General features: G+C 41.5%; 1 protein-coding gene across 1 annotated transcript in view; it reads left to right on the forward strand.

The window, feature by feature from the left end:
- PTCHD1 (patched domain containing 1) overlaps positions 1-20,826 on the forward strand; it is a 37,007-nt gene extending 16,181 nt beyond the window's left edge. The window contains exon 3 of the mRNA XM_040057169.2: positions 15,182-20,826. Coding sequence (XP_039913103.1) covers positions 15,182-16,836 — 1,655 coding nt within the window. The 3' untranslated portion in view covers positions 16,837-20,826. The remainder of the gene's footprint in view (positions 1-15,181) is intronic.
- The last annotated feature ends 447 nt before the right edge of the window (positions 20,827-21,273 follow it).

The raw sequence follows: 21,273 nt of genomic DNA on the forward strand, positions 1-21,273 counted from the left end.
CTATGTTTACCAGACTTCCAGCAATCTTCTTACTTTTGACCATTCCACATCTTCCGTGGAGTGTGGTGCCTAAATCCAGGCACAGGATTCAGACTGAGGCTTTCAGCAGCGCAGAGAGTAGGAGGATGATTTTTCACATCTTGCATATGGCACTGCTGTTCATACATCGCCATATGTCATTCATTCTTTTCTCAGCAGTATGAAGTGGTTGGCATTTGGTTGGTGGTACAATGTAATTCACAGATCCTTCATGTCGTTTTCAACCCTGTTTTCACAGTCATTTATTCCAAACAACATGTAGAAGTTTGCCCTTGTCCTTGCTGAATTATAGCTTGTTTATCTTACACCATTTCTCCTCAATAAGTTTATCTGGAGACTATCACTGTCTCCAAGATGTATTAGCTGGTCAGCAATGTTTTGCAATTACCAACCTTTTCATATTTTTAAGAATTACTTTCTGAATAAGTTGTCCAGTCACAAGCCCATTCTAAAAATATAGGCGCTGTGTCTGGAAAATGGTCTGATCAAAGTTCTTTGTAATACTTCTTTCATTCATCCTGTTTTCTTTGACATCCCTTATTCATCAGCCATTTCCAAGAACAAACAAGCTACAGTGAAGGGTACCAGCCGTTGTAGATGTTGAATCCTCGGCCTTCCCAGCAACAGGAAATTTTAAAAGTTACTAAATTACCATGACTTACCCAATTACAGTCTTAAGTTCAGGCTGTGTAGGTGTAGGCAGGAATATCTTTTGCCTACTCCACCTGTTAAATATGACATGCCAGTTTAAACACGTTATACTTGGGTTTTAATCCTGGTAGTTTATTCTAATTTATTTTACTTTTTAATTAAGGCAGATTACTGTAACCCAGCTTACAAAAGATGACTCTACATAGTCTGAGAATGTCACCGTGATGATTTTTATGGTGGGGCGGGTTTCTTTTTCACCGGCCCTGATTTCTAACTCAATGGCAAAAACTGAAACCAGGAGAAATGTTGCCAGAGCCTCCTTTCCCCTTTGAGATACTAAAAGAGTGAAGGTTCCCTTTGGTGCCTGGAGGTCCTGGCTGCGAGAGGCAGGGAGAGGCCATGGCTGGGGCTGCCTGAACCCCACCGAGGGGCTGGGGGGTGAGGCAGCAGAGGGCAGGCTGGCTGCGGACACTCTTTTCTCTGGGATATCTGGCAAGTCAAACTGAGAACTGTTCTTCTCTAGCTACAGGTTAACACAGGTACTTCTAACCTGAAAGTGAAGCCTAAAGCCTGAGAAAATTAGCAGGCTCCCACCATTTGTCTGGACATAGTATGAATTAGCATATGTCTCTGAGGTTTTTTTAAAACCGCCATCCACATCCATCAGTGTGCAAACAATTAATTTAAGGACAGGTTTGCTGACATGTCTAGTTCATGTGGAATACTTTGCTGAATTAGGGCTGTTCATTTTTGACCATAGGAACCAAAAAAATAAATTCTACAACTAGGATAGATTTGAAATAGCTGATTTATTGTGCCAGATGAAAAACAATTAAAATTCTGATTTCCTATTGCCTTCTTCATTAAAAACTACAGATGTTTGGTCTGGCACAGATGCTAATATATCCATCATAAGTTTCCGTTACACATTAAATGCTGTTTAAAAACTTCCAAACCTTTAAAAATACTGTTGTCCTCAAAAAATCGCAGTGTTACCAAACAAATCACTGGACAACCAGCACTGTCTGAACAAGCCTTTGGCGTGACTTTTTTTTTTTACTTCCCAGAGGCAGAGTGGAACCTAGGCACTCAAAATAAAACTGCAACATAGCCCTTTGCACTGCAAACTAGCAATGTGTTTGCTGTTCCTTCAGAAATGAATACAGCTTGCTCGGGGAGAAGTGGCTGTCTTCAGCTGCCAAGTTCGTGAAAAGCATCGGCTGTGTGAAACCGCGGTGGAACGCCAGGCGCTGCCAGATATGGGCAGGGACGCAGGGCCAGCTCCGAGAGCTTATATTTAGCCTCCAGTGCTGGCAGGGGAAAACCAGGTAGAAGCTGTGAGAGTGGCTTGAGCTTGTAGCACACTGGAAAAGGAAATGATCGCCAGCCGTGTGTGAAACTCGGCAAAAACAGGGACAGAGGAAAACCCCTTCTTGCAACCTCCATCGCATCCCGCCCTGCGGCATGCCCCTTCTGGGAAGAGAGAAGGGAAAAGGGAAAAGCAATCAGCAGAGATATCCAGGGAGGGATGAGTGGGAAGGAGCAGGTGGAAATGTCAGGCGGGACCCAGGCAGGGTCCTCCTGAAGTTCAGTCCCGAGAGGAGGAAAGTCAGGGGGAGAAGGACGCCCTTACAGGGCTGTGTCTGGCACGAAGGAAACACGGGAGCAGGTGAGGTGCAGAGCACTTTGGAAGGTACCTGGAGGAACCAGGGCTCATCATGGCACCTTACAGATGCAGAGAAGTTCCAGTCACTTCTTAGAAACACAAATCTGTTGGACACACACCTTCCACGTGGCTTGCCTGGGGGAGAGCTGTGCTGATGGAGGAGTGAGCTGAGATACCTGTACAGGAGCTTTAGAAATGCAAAAAGTTGGAGCACCATTGACGGAATGTGAGGTCAGAGACAGCTAGGAAAGAGGGTTGGAAGGAAAAGGCAGCAGGAGAACAGGGGAGATCAATGTGTTTGATGACAGGAGTGAAAAGTGCAGGAGGGCAAGTGAGAAGACTGCTGAAGGTTAGAGACCATGAAGGCAACAGGCAACTAAACCAAGCAGAGCAGCTGACAACCAGCACAAAAAACCTGAGAATGCTCAGGCCAGCACTCACCAGTGCATGGGGCTCACTGGTGCTGTGCCTCAGTGCTGGTAAGGCACCTGGCCTGGCTGCTGCTTCGTTCTCTGGAAGAATATGCAGGTAGGGAGTTACAACATATACCAAATTTATACACCCAAAATGCATTCATTATCCTCTCTATCAAGCATCCAGGTGTTTGCTATGTTCAATAAAACTGAAGAGTCAACATTAGTTACATATAGAGAGTTTCAAAGGGAGAGAAGCAGCCCCTCCACAGGTTTCCTCAGTGCCCTTCAGTCCACACACATAGGTAACACAAAACCCCCAAATATTTGACCTTGTATAGTATTTTTCCACTGGTTTTCCTGGTGACAGTTAATAAAAATGTGACGCTTACTGAGTCTGATTTTTTTTTTTTAATTCCCCAACTAAGCTTTCTCACTCTACCTGTCCAACTCTGCTGTCTTTTCGTGCTGGGAAGAAGCATGTCCTCCTTCAGCTGGCTGAGCTTGCTGCCCCCACGTCTCTTTCTCCCATCTTATCCATCTCTTTTGCAATATCTGGCAGCCTTCTCCAGCAGGTCTCACCCATCTTCCTGCTCCAGGCCATGGAGCTTCCTAATGCCTGCACAGCTCTCAGCATCTTTTGGTCTCCCTAAGCTTCCTTTGTCTCTTTTCTGCTGTTTTTCACATTCTTGTCAGCGTGTCCCCTCTGCCATTTTGGTTGGGTTTATTTAAATTTCTCCTCTCTCATCCTTCCCTTTCCTCAGCCATAGCTGGGCCCATTGCTCCCACCGTTTTCCCTATATTCTTCAACAACTTCCTTGGCTCTCAGATATGCCCCCACTATACCCTGCAGTTGTATCTCAGCTGCTTCTGATTTCCCAGTGATTTCCACCATTCATCCTTCCCTTTTTTCATACTGCCAAAGCACTCCAAGAGAGCCCTGGAAGTACACTTGGTTTTTTGTCACTCCATCTGCTCGGCTTTCCCAGTTCAGCCCTGCATAGCTCAGTTACAGTCCTAAATCATTTCTGTGGTTTGTTCCTTTCATCCCTCTTCTAAGAAATGAATAAAATTATCTGGTTTTATCTACCCTGAACAGACAGAATCCCAGGCTTGTCACTTTCCTCATCATGCTTCTTTCTTCTCCTTTTTCTGTCCTCAGTCTTTTATCACATCTCTAAGAAGCCATGCATCTTCTGCAGTCCTTCAAGCATCACGTACCTTTTCTGTTCCTCATGTGGAAGAGGGAGTAAGAGCAGAACTAGGTTCCCAGGCTACCCCTCCTCACTCAATGTACCAATTAGTCCTCTCACCAAAGTCTGCACTTTCACACAAAGTGGAGCTGATTAACCACCTCCTTCACCTGCTGGTCTTCCTCACTCCAGCTCTTCTCCTGAAGGATGATGTCCCTCAAGGAACCCAAACACATTATTTTATAGGAGGGAAAGAGACTTAAATGGTGGCAGCCTGTTTTAGACACCAGCCCTTTCCTGAGCAGTGCAAAAGCAGCAGGTAGAGCTTGCAGCTGGCACACATGACACACGGCCAACCTGGTGCCCAAGTTCCCCCCCTTCACCAGCACAAAGCCCAGTGAAATCCCTGCACACATACTTGCTTCTTGGCTTCAGAAGACTGATGACTCAGATAATTTACAATGTTTTTTGGGAGAGAGGAGCTGTATCCATAGGAAGTCAGTCCAGAGAACATCTTAATACTGAAGCCAAGTTCTGTACAGCAATTTCCTCTTAATTTTTGGTGCTGCGATATACACTTGTGAAAAGTATGTTACAGTATGTTCACAAGTAGTGAAGTCCCTCAAGAGAAACTTCCATGTATATGAGAACGTACTGGAAATTCAGAGGTTAAAGAAAGGAATCCTTTCTCTATCTCTGCATATACGTGTAGGGAGAATACGTGTGTATGTATAGAGATATAGATATAGATATATGTTTGTGGTACACTTTATGTACTGGGCCTGGGTGATCAATGAAGACCTGGGGAATGCCAGCAAGTACTGATGTGACTTCATTTTGAGGTCTGGCTGTGAGAGAGATAGTGCACGTTGTGAGCTTCAAATAAATGACGTCTCCCAAATAGGCAATAGCCTAGAGGCTTGTATGCAGAGAGGGGACCAATCATTTTCAGGTCATGAAACCTTTGGTGGTGAATCCTGAGGTGGATTAAATAAATTGGAATAAGTCTGGATGCTTTATGAAAAGCCCAAGTTGAGTTCCAAAGTTGTAATTTTTTTTTTTTTTTTTTTAATCAGTAAAAATAGTAGGTTGGGTGTGCTTTAACTGAATTTTTGCAACTTTCTGAACGCTGTGTTTCACATATGGTTGATCTATATATTATGAGTAAGAGTAGTGACAAACATCACTAAAACAGGAGAATTTAAGTGTATGCCTGAGATGTTGTGGTTGTACCTTTCTCGCCAGAAAAGGAAAAACTTGAATTGTGGTAAACAAATCCATCTTCCACTGGCCCATGTTCCACTGGGACAGCACTCCTAGAAGCAAATGATATTTTAGCTTATGGCCTTAGAAATTTAAAGCAGATTTAAACCATGTTTGCCCAAAATGTATCCACTATGTCTTACTCCGTCTTCGGGAGGTTTGTTGTGTGTCACTTGGCTGTTCTGCAACATGGTAAACATTAACCTAGCACAGGGGGTTGCAGGAGGCTCTCTCTGTTAAGTGCTTCTTTTACACAGCATGCATAAACTCTGTCCAAAAATCACTTAGTGATGAAAATCAGTTTTCAATTTTGTCTGCTGATATGAGTCATAATATGTCATATGTGAGATGAGCCCAGGTTTCCTAACTAACTCCACGTGTGACTAACTCCACATGTGACCACCTCCTCAGCTACTGAGGCTTGAGCTACCTGCTCCTTGGGGAAATTCATCTTGCCAGCCACACCTGTCATTCCTTTACTGTCCTGGCACGGCACTCTCCCATCCTGTACAGCTCCCCTGGTGCCCAGGGTGGTCCTGGCTCCCCCCCAACCCTGGGGTCTGCACCCCACACCAGCAGCAGTAGCGAGCAGACCCCTGCCCTCCTCCGCTTGTCATCCTCCTTGCAGCTTTCTCCCTCTCTTCAAATAACAGCTTACACAGGGCACTCTTCTTCCTGGGGAATTTTCTGGTGTTTCTGAGCTAAAGAGGATGAAGAGGCATTCCCTGGGAGGACATTGGAGCATGGAGACCCTTTGGAGGCCAGACAGAGTCAGGTGTTCCCTGGTGTTTGCTCCAGAAGCAGACTTGCATGTACGGCACAGGATTGGTTCAAATGCTTTCAGTTCAGACCTGCAAAAAGTCTGGGGATTCAGTAGATGAGCAAGTCATGCAGATAACAAATATTCCAGCAGCTAAAACCAAATTTTGCTAACTCGCAGCTCCTTCTGTTGCACTGAAAGAAATATGACTTTTAACTTTCGCCAGGTCTTTTGTGAAAACGGGGGAAAGCAAGTGACACATTTAAACAGAGCTGACAGCCTGCTATTTAAATGCCAAAACAACCCTTCACTGATTTTTAAATGGAATTAAATGTTTTCTTTATATATAAAAGTAGATTTTGAACTATAACTTAGTTTGCTTATCAAAACACAAGAGCCGCTCAAGTTTTCTCTCAAATGTATCTCTGTTTTTAAAATGTATTTATATGACATGCTTGCTATCACTGTAACAACAAAATCTCAAATATTACATTGTTTCAAAAGTAAACAAAGGATGATAAAGAAAAATATCCATCATTCTCCCAAAACCTAAATCAATAATTTTATTTTATTGAAATCAATGCGTCTATTCAGGATTAACCGTGTAAGTGCTGAATTGCATGTATAATCATTATAACAAGAGGCTGTTAATTTAAATAGAATTTGGTATATTTTGAAAAAAAAAATTGAAAATGCAATATTAAATAATAAGATTTTTTTATTAGTAAATAGCTCTAAAATACACATACTCCAAAAATAAAAAGTGATGAACCGTGTTACCACCATTGCTGATTAGGGACTGTGGTGAAATCTAGGACTATGAATACCAAGGCATTGTTTAATTCTACTTAATTAAAATACTTCACATTGTTTCTTTTCCCCTTATATAGATAGAAAAATTACAGAATGTTTATGTGTGTCTTGTGTATGTATATGTATTCCTTCAAAGCTAGATTTATATGTAGAATGATTTTCATTTCAATAGTTACGTGTCATCATGGATTTTTTTATACATACATATATATATATATATGTAATATGTGATCATGGTTTTAAAATTAGCTTATGACTTGTACCATTTTCTAAAACATTAGCTCGTTGTTTGTTTGTCATGATAAAAAATAGTCCTGGGGAGTTTATAGTTGGCATGCCCCCAAGCACTGCTGACTGTGTCCCCACAGTTTAAGGTGAGACCGAGGGGGTGATTTCATTTTGTCTGTGCCTGCTTTGTGCAAACGTGTGCTTTTTAGTATAGGTCAGAAAGGGCTACACCTGACCAAAACAGACTGTTTCACAGGAGGGCAGAGTTGATTGGGTGCTCCATTTCCAAAAGCTCAGTTTAAAAATGTAAGATATTATGGCAGACATTCATTGCCAGAAGACTGGGATCTAAATTACTCCAGTGCAGCAGATCTGTACGAGTCTTATGAGGAGCCTACTCCCCTTTTGTGACTGGCAGTGCTGCACAAGACCTAAATGAGGCCTCAACCTTGTGCTGGCTTTCCAGACACGCCCCATTTTCCTGACTGTGCATTAAGCAATTTGAGCGTAGGCTTAATGGCCCGGAGAGTCTTCCAGCAGGATCTAGGACTGAAAATACCATTGTGGTCTCCCAGTGTGAAGCACTGAGCACCAGCTGAAGACATCTTCTCTGCACGCACCAACCAAGGCAGCCGGCGCTGCACAGGGACTCTTTTTCTTCAGGGTGCGTTTCTGTGGGCACAGCCACCCACAGCTGTGAAAGGCAGCAGATTCTGAGAGCATATTATTAAACATTTTGGTTTCTCTTATTTTGTTGCCAAGTAGATACAGCACAAAACACAACTCTCTTTCCAGAGACTGAGGCAGATTTTTATCTGGTGTGCATGCACCAAGATACTGTGTTTTTGATGCTGGTAGTAAGTTGAGGAATATTTGGGCGTGCATGGGGCTTTCTGACTGGGATGGGCAGTGCTTTTATAAACACGGTTGGAGAGATCAGCCTGAGACTTGAGGGTGAATGGCTAATAATTAAATGTAAAGGCAAATGAGGCATGATTGAATGGTTTCATGCCTAGATACCTAACAGACTCACCTACCTAATTTCAGTATGTTTCTCTATTGGGAAGATCCCAAGTCAGGTGTTAGTACCTGCAGCCGTAGTATATCTTAGGTGATAATATGTGTAAAATTTAGTAGCCTTTAAAACAATAATTGCAAATACTGAATCTACCCAACAGTACTGTTACCATGTCTCTGAGGTATGTTGTCATACCTGTAATGTAGTTTCAATACTGACATGTAGAGTCTGTGTGACAGGAGGTAAATAAAGCACTGCCATGTGTACAGCCTGTGCTTACACCTTATCCCATCCCATGTTGCTCTTCATGTGTCCTGAGTCCACGTACCGTGCCTGCACATAGCATTCAGGCTTACTTGGCCTTTGGACCTGTGTTTGGAGTTATGAAATGAGGTCAGGCTGTGCTTGTGTGGCTGGGACTTCAATCACTTCGCCAAAGAGGATGCATTTAACACAATTCAGCTGTCCACAGCCTGCAGTCCCTTTGTGACTACAAGTCCCCTGAGATGAACATTACTGCCTGGAAACACAGTTGTTTAGATGAGTACCTTACAGGATGTTAGTATCCTCTAGGATTTTACTCTACACTGTGAACTGGGCTCCCACAAACAGGCCAGTGTAGGAAAAGCAAGTAGGATTCACAGTGCATTTTCTCAGCTCAGCACAAATGTTTGGGACAGACAAGTCTGCACTGTGGGATGTTCAGCAACACACACCCTCCTTCAGGTCTGACATTCATGCAGCAAAACTGGAGTATTGCACCATTTACGGACCACAAAGTTGGACATTGCTTAGGGTTTGTTACAACAGCATGTTAATAATGACAGTATAGCTGGTCAGCTCAACCCTTGCTTTAAATTGTTATCCACTCAGTGAAAAGTGTTGTATAAATTATGCTTGGTGCTGATTCTGTCTGCGTGCTGAAGGATCTCGTTTAGCTGTAGTATTTTATTATTTTAGTGAGAACGGGGTATGAAGCCAGATGTTTGCTTCAGCTGGATGCAAATATTCTTGCTCTGCCTGTCACATTCAGTAGCAGTTTGAGCCTGCTGTATGTTCTGGGCTGAAATTGTGCCTGCTGGGAGAGGCCACATGAGGCAGGCCGGGTATTTAGTCAACAACTGGTTGATTGCAACTCCTGTGACAAAGGGAGTCCGGATTAGAGGTTTCACTTGGCTTGTCAGAAGATGGGAGCTGATGAGATCACTGATCTAGCTGGAAAAAAATAAGTCAGCAGGGGGAAATTATCTCAGCCTCTTTGTTGACATTGACTGTGGAAAGCAGTCCTAGAGTTGAGCGGTGCACATTGTTATTTTTAATACTGTCAGCTAGGAAAATTCATTGCACCTTCATTATATCATATGTTATTGCAGGTACCATTTTGGAAAGGGCAATTCCAGCGGTATGATTCTGATCTCCTGTGTACTATTTTTGCACAAGAGCAGTTCTTGAGACCTTGCCTGCATTGGCAGCAAGCTGGGATATGAATTTACAGCATCCTAGCCATTTCATGTTAATTCATCTGGTGTTTGTCTCTGAGGATGATATTTCACTCCACTTTGAATGTGAATCAAGCTGTGCTTCACAGATATCCACAATGAAAGCTGGTGCAGCTTAGTTTGCCCTCTGTACACTCACACCCTTTCTCACAGGACACTAAATTCCTCTTGCAGACAAGTGCTCCAGTTCAGTGGGGTGATTTCAAGCTTAAATCAGCCTGAATGGGACAACATTGGTCCAGCTGAACTGATAGTGTTATGGGGATGCAGCCTTACGGTGCAAGCAAAAACTTTAAATCAAAATCCACACTTAACCTCAGAAGTTCCATCAGAGCATGCTTCCACTTCAAATTTTCACCCACCCAGTTTACAAGGCTCCCATATATCCTACCATGAGTCATTACCCATTTCAGACAGTCTTATGTGCCATCAGCATCAGGAAAAGATTTTGTTCCAAAAGTAACCTAAAAAAAAAAAAAAAAAAAAAAAAAAAGGGCTACTTTCTGATCCCCACCATTCCTTTTGTTCCAGTGTGGACTAAAATAGGTGAATTAGTAGCCCTGTGGGAGCAGAAAACTTCAGTAGGAGAGGGGAAGTAATGCCTGAGAAGGGAGAAACACCCCATAGCCCAGCTTTGCCACTAGTGAAGCGTGCTCCCTCTGGAAGATGGTTTGATGTTTTATTGGTGTTAATTGTGGCAGTTAATGGGCACCACACATCCTGGTGCAGCACTCAACCTCCCTTAGGGGTGCATCTGTTGTTATTAGTGTTTTGTGTGCCTCCGCATTAAAATGGGATTGATAAAATCTATTACCCCTGAAATGCGACCTTCCACACACAAGGCTGGAACTTCACAACCTGTAAGTGACATTTCACTCAGAGAGATTTACTCAAGTATCAAACACCTACAGAGACATACAACCTTCAAAACAATAAGGATAGAAAAGATGAGACTCACAGTGTGCTATTCTCTACTTTCATAGTTGGGTAAAAGTGCAAAAAGAAGAACCAAAAACTTCTTTCTTGGTCATTCCCCTTAATTTCTCTGGTGGAAGATATCCAAGCCTCATCTTACCACAATTAGATCAAAACTTCACATGATTTTAGTGCAAAATTGGGCATACCCCTCACTTGTTTCACAAAAGCAGGCAGCAGCCCTTGTTTCAGCTAAGCATCTAAGCCAAACAAATAGAGATCTGGTTTGTGACTCCGGTGATCAGAAGGTCACTTTGCTGACCACTTTGCTGAGCTCTAGAGCTGCTTAAATCCCTTCTCCTCTCTCTGCTTTGGTCTCACCATTTGCAGTTAGGAGCAGAGCCAACACTAAGCCTGAGCTGCCCATGCCAGTTTGTGAAGGCCTCTTGCTTGAACAACCACTTAACAGGGGAAAGGATGCATTTCTTTTTTCGGGTTTGAAAATCATACTAAAAAGAACTATTTCAGTGCCTGCACATAAGTAGTATTTTAAAATTAGGTAAATGGTTCGATAATTTTAAGGAACAGAAAATTTTGCTTTCGTTTTCACAACTTCCTACAAGTGCTTTTTTCTGATGTATGCTCTGCATTGATTTCACAGAGCATGTGTAATTGCACGATTTGTTTCTGAAGGAAGCAAATGAAAACTTTTTATAGCATTTTCTGGCTACTCATAAAAGTGCTGTATTCAAGCTAAGCCTAATTTATTTGGTTTATTGGTAGTATTACTATTACTACCAGGTTCTAAAATGAAAGGTAGCCCATCCCAGGCTGAAAAACCTGTGAGATCCTCAGCATCAACAGGAATTTTCTTCTTCATTTTCCTTGGCTACAAAAATCAGAATGTCTGTTCTCAGTCCTCTAACACATGGTAGGAGTATCCTAAATTCAAAGTAGCAGAAAAAGAATAAGAAAAAAAAAGTTTGATTCCCATTTTGTCCAATACCCTTCTCCTATCCCTTTAACATTTTCCTTTGACCCTGAACCTCTTTTTTCTTAAAAAGCTCCCATCTTGCTGTGTGCTTCTTGTTAGCTTGTGACTGTACAGCCTGACTGTAGGGCATGACCAGTGAATCATAACAGCAAATGTCAGCAGGAAAAGATCTCCTGTAGCCCATTAGCTGTTTGAGTTCATATTTATTATTTACTGAATGACCGTGAATAATGAACAAGTTGCTCTAAATGATTACAGATTTGTGGCTAAATCTCTATTAAAAAGGGAAAATCAGTTGAAGCAATTACAGAATTTATTTACATGGCAAAAATTGCCTTAGTCTCATTAGTATTACATGGAGTAGATGTAGCAACAGCGAGAGAAATAGAGGTAGTTGGTGCAAATTGATTAGGGATACAAAAAATGAAAACTCTGAAATGACAGAGAAGTGAAATTCTCTCAAAATGCTTCCATGGAGATAGCTGCCCTAGTCTCTGTGGGTTAGACTTATATGAACATCAGCGAGTTACAGTGTTGGAGATTGTTACTCAAGTTGTGTTTACAGTGAGTATTTAGAGAGTTAAATTGGGTTAGGTAAGTCCCATCCTAGCTAAATACAGCTAATCTTTTGACTATCAAGCCTAATTTGTGCTTGAGTTTGGGCCTAATTTTTTTCTCAGAGGAGACTGGATCAGGTCAAGAGTGCCACTGGTACAAAAAGTCTGCAACTTTGTCATTTAGGTACGTCCTCCTAAATGTAAATGATAATTCGGTAGCTATCAAAGATGTAGACAGAGAAATCACAAACTGTACAATTGAAGGAAAATACCAGCTCCTAGTACACAGATTGTGTAGCAAACAACAAAAGGAACCTATCCTAAAATAGGAGAGTATCCAAATATTTTTCTCTTGACTTTGTGGAGCACATGTGGTAACGCCTCTTCATGCATTTACTTGAGCAGTTCTCTAAATCAGATTCCATTTTAGGGTAGTCTTGAAGATTATGTAAGAGCAAATTGTGGTTTTATCTTTCCTGCTTAAATAAGGAATGTGGTATCAGAAGTCACATTATCAAGCATTATCCAAAGCCTTATACCTGTTAAAACATCATGTTCAGCATCATATTTAACTGGTTATAATTTCCTTCTCTCATTGCAGAGTCAAAGGTTCTGCAAATTAATATAGCTATTTGAGTATTTTTAGGCAAGAGCCAATTAATGCTGATTTTTTTTTTCTTTTTTTCTTTTTTCTTTTTTTTTTTTTAATAAAAACATGCTATAGCTAAAGCTCATGATGGAAGTAATTTGTAATATTCAATGACCTCATTTTATTCTGTTTTGCTCACTCAATGCTAATACGTATGATGCCATGTGAAATTCGCAGACGAGCCTGTCTGCAGGACTCATGGGAGCCGTAAATGGATTAAACCTCTCACTCCCTACTTTGGCAAGTGATCAGTTACATTTAAATAAAGGTCAGTCTGTCTTTACAAAGAACACACTGAAAGCAAGCTTAATAGCTTTCCCTACTGAGCCTAGAACATAACTATTTGAAGCATAATTAGCAACAGGGTGCCAGTCACTGATTGTGCTTTTTGCTTGATTTTATGTCTGGGGAGTTCCAGTATTCCCCATTAGCTTTAAGAGGGGGCACAGTGCTAGTTATCAAATTGACAGTCTTGACCTGGCCTCTGAAAGCAGCTGTAAAACATTGCTGGGGAAAGTTAAGATGAATGCCAAAGCCAGGTCTGTAATACTGCTACAAATTGGACATTTGAGGTCCATGCCACGATTCTAAATAACAAAATAGGTAAAATATCTGATATACATGAGAGTGTGGACTTCATTACACTAAACACCAGGTGATAAGGAGATACACTAGCTGTCCTATTGTCTCAACTTATGAGCTCTGTATTGTGACTTCTTTATAAAATACCCCATACCTATTCTTTTCAGCATAACAGTGACCATCTCTGCCATCTGTCAAAACACAGATTTCAGGAAGGTGGAGTGAATCAGCAACAACTGTCCCTATAGTGAAAGGTGCTGGCCCCAAAATGGTTATTTTAACAAGTTAATTAAATACTTAGCCTGTATGAGGCATTTAAGAATAAACATGGTTATGGACTCACAGCATCATAGGATGGTTTTTGCTGGAAGGGACCTTCAAGATCATCTAGTTCCAGCATCCCTAATATATCGTGTGGTGTTCCAGTTCTTCAAAACACCTCATTTGCTCGGGGTTTCTTGACTTGTATTTATAGCCCTTGTAGCAAAAGTGAAAATTGTCTACAGGTGGAGAGAACAGAGCTGATACAGCAATTTTGGTACTCTGCAGACAGCCTGAATTCTAAGACAGATCTGTGAATTACCTTGACCTTCCTGACTGGAGTATCAGCTTCAAAAGTTCAGTGATTGCACTTCAGTGTTATCAGCAACTAATTTAGCACTGATCATTTTATGTAGTACTATCAGAGAAGATGGGTAAGAGCAAAACACAGTGGACTGACTTTGGGGAATTTCTGGAGATAATCAAAGAGCAGACCAGAGAAGCAGACAAGTAAAAGCAAAATCAGCAAAAGAACAAGGAGGAACTAAAAGGCAGCAAAGAGACTGGGATTATATGTAAAAGATCTCTTAAGTGAAGATGAACATTATAATGAATTATTATGAGAAAATATTACCATCTCACATTTTAGGTGTGACACAAAGACTATATTCTGTTTATCTCTGTGTAAATCATCAAACCATATTTACTTCAGCTCCTCTCACCTGGCAGATGGTCAATGGTTGCATTCCCAGCTCAGGTCCACTACCAGAGAGCAGAGGTATTTGTCCTCCGAATGCATCTTCACAACATAGAAACTGCCAGAGGAAGGGATTAAAACCAACCAGCAATTAAAATAAAGCATGTACTCTTCCTCATTTACCTACACGTGGGGGTTAAACACAGGATTTTAGGTCAACAGGTTTTCTTTTCCTTTTGTGAACGGTATATCAATTTTAAGAGTCAATTAAATACATTACAAAATGTAGGCTTTGCCAAGAAATATAGGGCTGTATTTGGTTTTATAAGGTCGTAGATATATAAAGAAGACCAATGCCTTAAGTAGCTTCATGTCCATTTTACCGCTCTCCTTCTGTAAAATTTATTTGTGCTTTTATTTGTTTGTTTCTTTTCTAGGATTTCTTTTTCCTGATGGAAAATTTGTACAGGAAGTGGAGAAATCAGTAACTGATTTAATTGATAATTTTCAGCTTATGTGGAATTTTCATTTTTTACAGATTTTCTACAAGGCAGCCAACTAATGCTCTGCTTCCAGCATAGGCACTTCAAGGTCATATTTCTTTGTTTTCAGCACAGATACCATCAGATACCATCACCAGGAAAAACTAATTTGAAAGCATCTTCCATCACAGGCACTTGGAAATAATGAAACAAAACAGCCAAGCAGAGTAAAAGAATCCTATTTCTTTAACCCATGAATCCTGTGCCAGCAGCGCAGAACTCTCCTCGAGCTCTGGCAGGAAGGTTTGCTGAGCAGGTAGCAAACACACTTCTGTGGTTTATACCTCCATAATCATTTCTCTCTTCTGCAGGATATTTCCTTCAAGCACTGGTAGCATCCAGCTGTGTCTCATTTGAGCATTTTAGCATGTCCACGTTACCTTTTTTCTGTGCAATTCAGGATCTGAATACTTTAAACACTACCTTTGTTCTCTATTGTAGGTCATGGGTTGTATGGGACTTTTGAAATGTTGTCCTCCTGGAGAAAAACTAGAGAAGACCAACACGTTAAAGAGAGGACTGCAGCTGTATTTGCAGACTCCATGCTCTCGTTTTCTCTCACCACTGCCATGTACCTGGTCACTTTTGGAATAGGTGCCAGTCCCTTCACTAACATTGAAGCAGCCAGGATTTTCTGCTGCAATTCCTGTATTGCAATTTTCTTCAACTACCTCTATGTACTCTCCTTTTATGGTTCCAGCCTGGTGTTTACTGGCTACATAGAAAACAACTACCAGCATAGTATCTTCTGCAGAAAGGTACCAAAGCCAGAGGTATTGCAAGAGAAGCCTGCATGGTATAGGTTTCTTCTAACAGCCAGATTCAGTGAGGACACGGATGATTCAGAGGAAACGAACACTTACGAGAGTCATCTTTTGGTGTGGTTCCTGAAACGCTATTATTGTGACTGGATAACAAACACTTACGTCAAGCCTTTTGTAGTTCTCTTTTACCTTGTTTATATTTCATTTGCCTTAATGGGCTACCTGCAGGTCAGTGAGGGGTCAGACCTGAGCAACATCGTAGCGACTGCGACTCGGACCATCGAGTACACGACTGCCCAGCAGAAGTATTTCAGTAACTACAGCCCAGTCATTGGGTTCTACATCTACGAGTCAATCGAGTACTGGAACACCAGTGTCCAGGAGGACGTGTTGGAGTATACCAAGGGTTTTGTGAGGATATCTTGGTTCGAAAGCTACTTAAATTACCTTAGGAAACTCAACATATCCACTGGATTGCCGAAGAAGAATTTCACTGACATGTTGAGGAACTCCTTCCTGAAGACCCCTCAGTTTGCCCATTTTTCAGAGGATATCATCTTTTCCAAGAAATACAACAATGAAGTTGATGTTGTGGCCTCCAGGATGTTCTTGGTGGCCAAGACAATGGAAACCAAGAGAGAAGAACTTTATGACCTCCTGGAGACCCTGAGGAAGCTCTCGCTCACCTCCAAGGTGAAATTCATCGTTTTCAATCCATCATTTGTGTACATGGATCGTTATGCCTCTTCAGTGGGAGCCCCCTTACAAAACTCCTGCATTAGTGCTTTATTTCTGCTCTTCTTCTCTGCATTCCTGGTGGCAGACTCTCTGATCAATGTCTGGCTCACTCTAACTGTTGCCTCGGTTGAATTTGGAGTTATAGGTTTTATGACCTTGTGGAAAGTGGAACTAGATTGTATTTCTGTGCTGTGCTTAATTTACGGAATTAATTATACAATTGACAACTGTGCTCCACTGTTATCAACCTTTGTCCTGGGCAAAGAGTTCACAAGAACTAAATGGGTGAAAAATGCCCTGGAAGTGCATGGGGTAGCTATTTTGCAGAGCTACCTCTGCTATATTGTTGGTCTGATTCCTCTTGCAGCTGTGCCTTCAAATCTGACCCGTACACTGTTCAGGTGCTTGTTTTTAATAGCATTAGTCACCTTCTTTCACTGCTTTGCCATTTTACCTGTGATACTGACTTTCCTGCCACCCTCCAAGAAGAAGAGGAAAGAGAAGAAGAATCCTGAAAACCGTGAGGAAATAGAGTGTGTTGAAATGGTGGATATGGATAGCACCCGAGTGGTTGACCAAATTACAACAGTCTAATCTGATTTGTTGGTTGCTTTTTTACACTAGGTCTTACTGAGAGAAAAGAAAGAAACCAGTACTGACTAAATGTGTGGGGACAGGAAGGAGACTGGAGGTTTTCTCCTCCTTCCTCTAAGCTAAATCCAGGAATATTCAAAATTATGGGAGAAATTAAAAATAAATTTAAAAAATAAATAAAAAGAGCTGGGGTATTGTACCTTGCTCACTTCCTATAACAGGTAATATGGGAGAATTTGCACACCCCTGCAAAGAGAGGTTAAATTTTAGATGCATGAAGTAAGATCTAATGGAAGAAGTTGGGTTCTTAAGCAGTCGTCTGCATCGCCTGTACTGCAGATGCTGCAATTATTGTGGCTAAACCAAATCATGTTGAAAGGTCAACTGTCAAGGCTGAAGTAGCACTAAATGTTCGCTGGATGTAAAGGCTTTACAAACTTTCTGCACAGCAATAACTCAAGTCAGTGAGTCAGCTCTTAAAAGTCTTTGCCATCACATTTAATTTTTCTTTTCTCCCCTAATCTAAACATTTATGCAAGACTATATAAAAGATAGCAAACTGTACTGGGAAAGAAGGCAGTACACAGCAACCAAGTGCTTTCCAAACACTTTTATGTTATGAATCACGTTTTTTTTTTCCGAAAAGTATCATTATTTTAAAATGGAAATCATCCCTTGTAACATTTTTAATCATGGTTTTATAGCTGTTTCTTTTTCTTATAAAAACAAAAAAGAACAAAAAAAAGGAACAAAAAGATCTATGTGACTCTGTCACTCTAGAAAATATATAATTCTATTTTATACGTCTCACTACTAGTTAAATATGTAATCTGCTTTACCAACTGTAATTTTGTTAGCACTCTACTAAGATATGTGAGTGGATCTAGCAGCAGACAGAAGATGGTGTACTGAATATTTCAGCACCAAAATCCATGATACAAACCTCAAATACTAAAATGTCATCATGAAAGTGAATGTTAGGGCTCTTTCAGTGAGAGCCTATTTCAGGCCATTCACTGGTAATGCACACTAAGAGGATTAGTGGGTAGTTTTACATAATGTATAACTAAATCCCTCCAGCTTCCTAGAGTACCTGTAAAGCAATAGACCTTGCAGCTATGGGCTCTTCCAGGAGACAGTGGACAGTAAGAGTTGTGTGGAACAAGCTGAAGGTTGGGACTGTGGTTTAGCAGCAGCAAGTTTAACAACATCCCAAAGAGCCCATATCTAGAAGGTCTATCAAAAACATCACATCTGAGAGGGAAAAAAAGAAAAAAAGGAGGAAAAAAAAAAAAAAAAGAACTTAAAAATATTACATTACTAAGTCTTTTTGGAGCCGTGAGTTCTAAATCAATAATTCTGTCAGCATCTGTGATGTGGAGTAATACAGATAAAGCAGCATCTCTTCCCTCCTCCGCCCCCTCCATCCTTAAGAGCGACAGGCTCATTACTGCAAGGTTTTATCATGTGGTTGAACCCTAGTGGGGATGTGTAAGCCAATTCTGTAGGTTTTGCTGCGAGAATTCTGACCATACATTGCCTGTAAAAACCCAATAGCAGGAAGCTGGCCTGGTGTGTCAGGTGGTTTCATATGGACTGTTGCTTTGTGGTGCAACATGAATGTATTCCAACCAAACTCCCTTTTGCAGCTCATGAGGAAACTAATAGTACTTGAAAGGTTTCCAGCATTTGGCACAAAGTTTGCTTCAATTACAGTATCTGGAGGGGTATTGCAAGAGCCGTGGGGCTTGGAGCACTGGGAGCACCGTGGCTCAGGAGGCTGCCTGTGGTACCTGTGTAGTCACTAGGATGTCCATGGTCACAAATCCAGGATGTGCTTCATTGCATGAAACGTCTCTTAAGCATCCAAATCCCAGTGACCCCCAAATGCCCTGTGCAAAACCTGCAAATGCCACCTACTGAATATTAATTTTCAAGCAAAGAGATACTTCTGATGCATCCTTCCTAGCAGAAAATAAGATAACCAGATATTTTGCCCTGAAGCAAAACGTTACATTCTCACTAGCAAAACAAGTCAGCAGTGCAGCTGGCAACATTTACTTTCCCTTGGATAAGTCCCTTCTCTAACCAGAAGAAAGGAAGCTGTGTCCAGGAATGCACAGGCTCTTTGCTTAAGTAAACAACAGTTGCTTTAGTAGCAGCTGGGAAGCTGTAACAACTTCAGCCTTGGCAGAACACAGGCAGACACCTTGAAGACAGCCAAATGGATGTAAGTCTAGGAAAAAGATCTGTTCCCCCTGTTTTCTTTAGACTCAGGCTTGGGGCTATGTTTTCCAGCCAAAAAAATACTCCTTAAATATACTTCACTGTAGATTTTCTATGATCGTCAGTATGTTGTTTAAATACCAGTCACCCTGGCTGTTCAATGGGCAGGTGCTGTGGCTTTTACACTTCTGAGGGCATTAGCAAATTAGCTGAGAGTTACGGTGGAATTGCAATTCCTCTGCAGTAATCTACTGGCTTGTGGGACGCTTGGAAATGGGATGTGTGTCAAAGAGGTTGTTTGTACACTGCCGGGAGGAATACATGGCAAACACTGATTTTACACCTCTGCAATCCCTCGTGCTATCACTTGCAAACACCAGATGCCAAGATAGTTACCATAAACCTCCTCACATCTAATTGCAGTGCACAGACAGGAGCATCTTTAAAGAGATGTCCAAAGACAAGTTTGCAGTTTCACAGATCTCTTATTAAATCTCACCATGTGAGGCCTTCAGAGATCTTCAAGAATGGTGATAAAACCAGGGATAAAATTACTTCTCTATCTCCAAACCTGTCAGAAAAAGGATGTGGAGGCATTACTGTGACAAAGTGCTGCAGAAGAGGCTTGAGTGTCCACAGAAGGCAGGGTGAGAAATTATGCAGTTCATGCCCTTGCCCCCAAGGCAGAGCCAACAACATTTAAATATTTTCTGAAGGATGTTTGTCCAGCCCATTCCTAAAAGTCTTTTAGGGCAGATTCCTCTCCCAGCAGTTCTCCTCCAATGCCATGTTACCCTCTGCAGTAAGCAGTAATTCCTGCTAGCCACCCAAAACTGGGATGGAGAAGAGGAGCCATGCCCCTCTGCACACAGGGATAGGGCAGGCAGGAGACTGGAGAATCCCCAAAAGAGAGAAAACCCAGAACAGAGCCAAAACCAACTTACATACATTTTTCACTGTGTTTCACATCAAGCTGCCATTCTGTTTCCCACCTCCAGGGTTGGCAAGGTACAGCCACGGAAGTGTCCAAGGTGCACTCACCCCAGGTCCGTGAGACTTCTGCCTGAATCCTGCTGTGTCTGAGGGATGCACCAAATGCTCCTTCTCTGCAGGTAGCTTGAATACCTCAACATGAACCATGTTCTCAAGGTTTCAGACTATGCTAAGCCACTTTGGCCTTCCTCCCCTACAACTTTTTCCTCTGGAGCAATTATCTTCACCAAAGTCAATGGACCTCCCTGTGCCGATTGATCAGTAGGTGCAGATGCAGCACTCTGTTCTCAGTCCAAAGCACTCCCAGTGGCTAACTGTGCATAAGATTTTACCCTTACTGGTGAACCTCCAGTTTGGAAGACTACCTAGGCTTAAGCCAATTTTTGTCATACTCTTAAGTGGCTTTTTAGCCCAGGTATCACTGTGGTTTTGTTTGCAATATAGATGATCCAATTTTTTTATAAATTCGGTGAGTAGAACAGAGTAGAACATTATATGCTGTCAGGCACTGACTAAAATCTAACAGTTAAAGTTTTAGCTAAGGCTAGCAAGACTATGTAGGACTATAGCTCACTGAGCACATATGTCTTCTACAAACATTAAAATTTCCATACAGTAAAGTATGGCGTACAGTATATTTTTACTACAGGGTAAGCATGGGGGAAAAGAGCCAACCTATGTGCATATGGCCCTCAAGATCAATCCAGTTTTCTTGTAATATCCCTTCTGATGTGTTAGCACAAGTCCACTTTCAATTTACAATTACTCTAACTGGAGAAAAAGAAAAAAAAAAAAAAAAAAAAAAAAAAAAAAAAGAAAAAAAAAATTTTATAGGTGGAATAACTATGCCATAAAAATTAATTGATGAAGACAGAATTTTCTGCCCAAAGCAGAAATGTGGAAGTGTTCTAGTTAGATTAAAATAAGAGCAGGAGATGTGGAGAAAAACCTGTCTGTCAAAGAAAAAGAGCTTCTTTTCCAAAGACAAGCAAATACACTTATCATGGTCAACTGCATGAACCTGGAGGGAATACAGTATCAAAGTGGCCTGAGGTTATGTTGAGTCACGAGAGGATTCACATCTGCTCTCAGAAGCTTTCTGAGCCAGCACTGAATTCAGGTAAAACATGTACTGTAAATTGAAAGGTGTACTTTTAAATGCTTTTTTCTAGGCTGACTGTCCTCCTGTGAGCCATGAAATCCCACATCAGCCAACAC

The sequence above is a fragment of the Hirundo rustica genome, chromosome 2, assembly GCF_015227805.2.
Source record: "Hirundo rustica isolate bHirRus1 chromosome 2, bHirRus1.pri.v3, whole genome shotgun sequence".
NCBI lineage: Eukaryota > Metazoa > Chordata > Aves > Passeriformes > Hirundinidae > Hirundo > Hirundo rustica.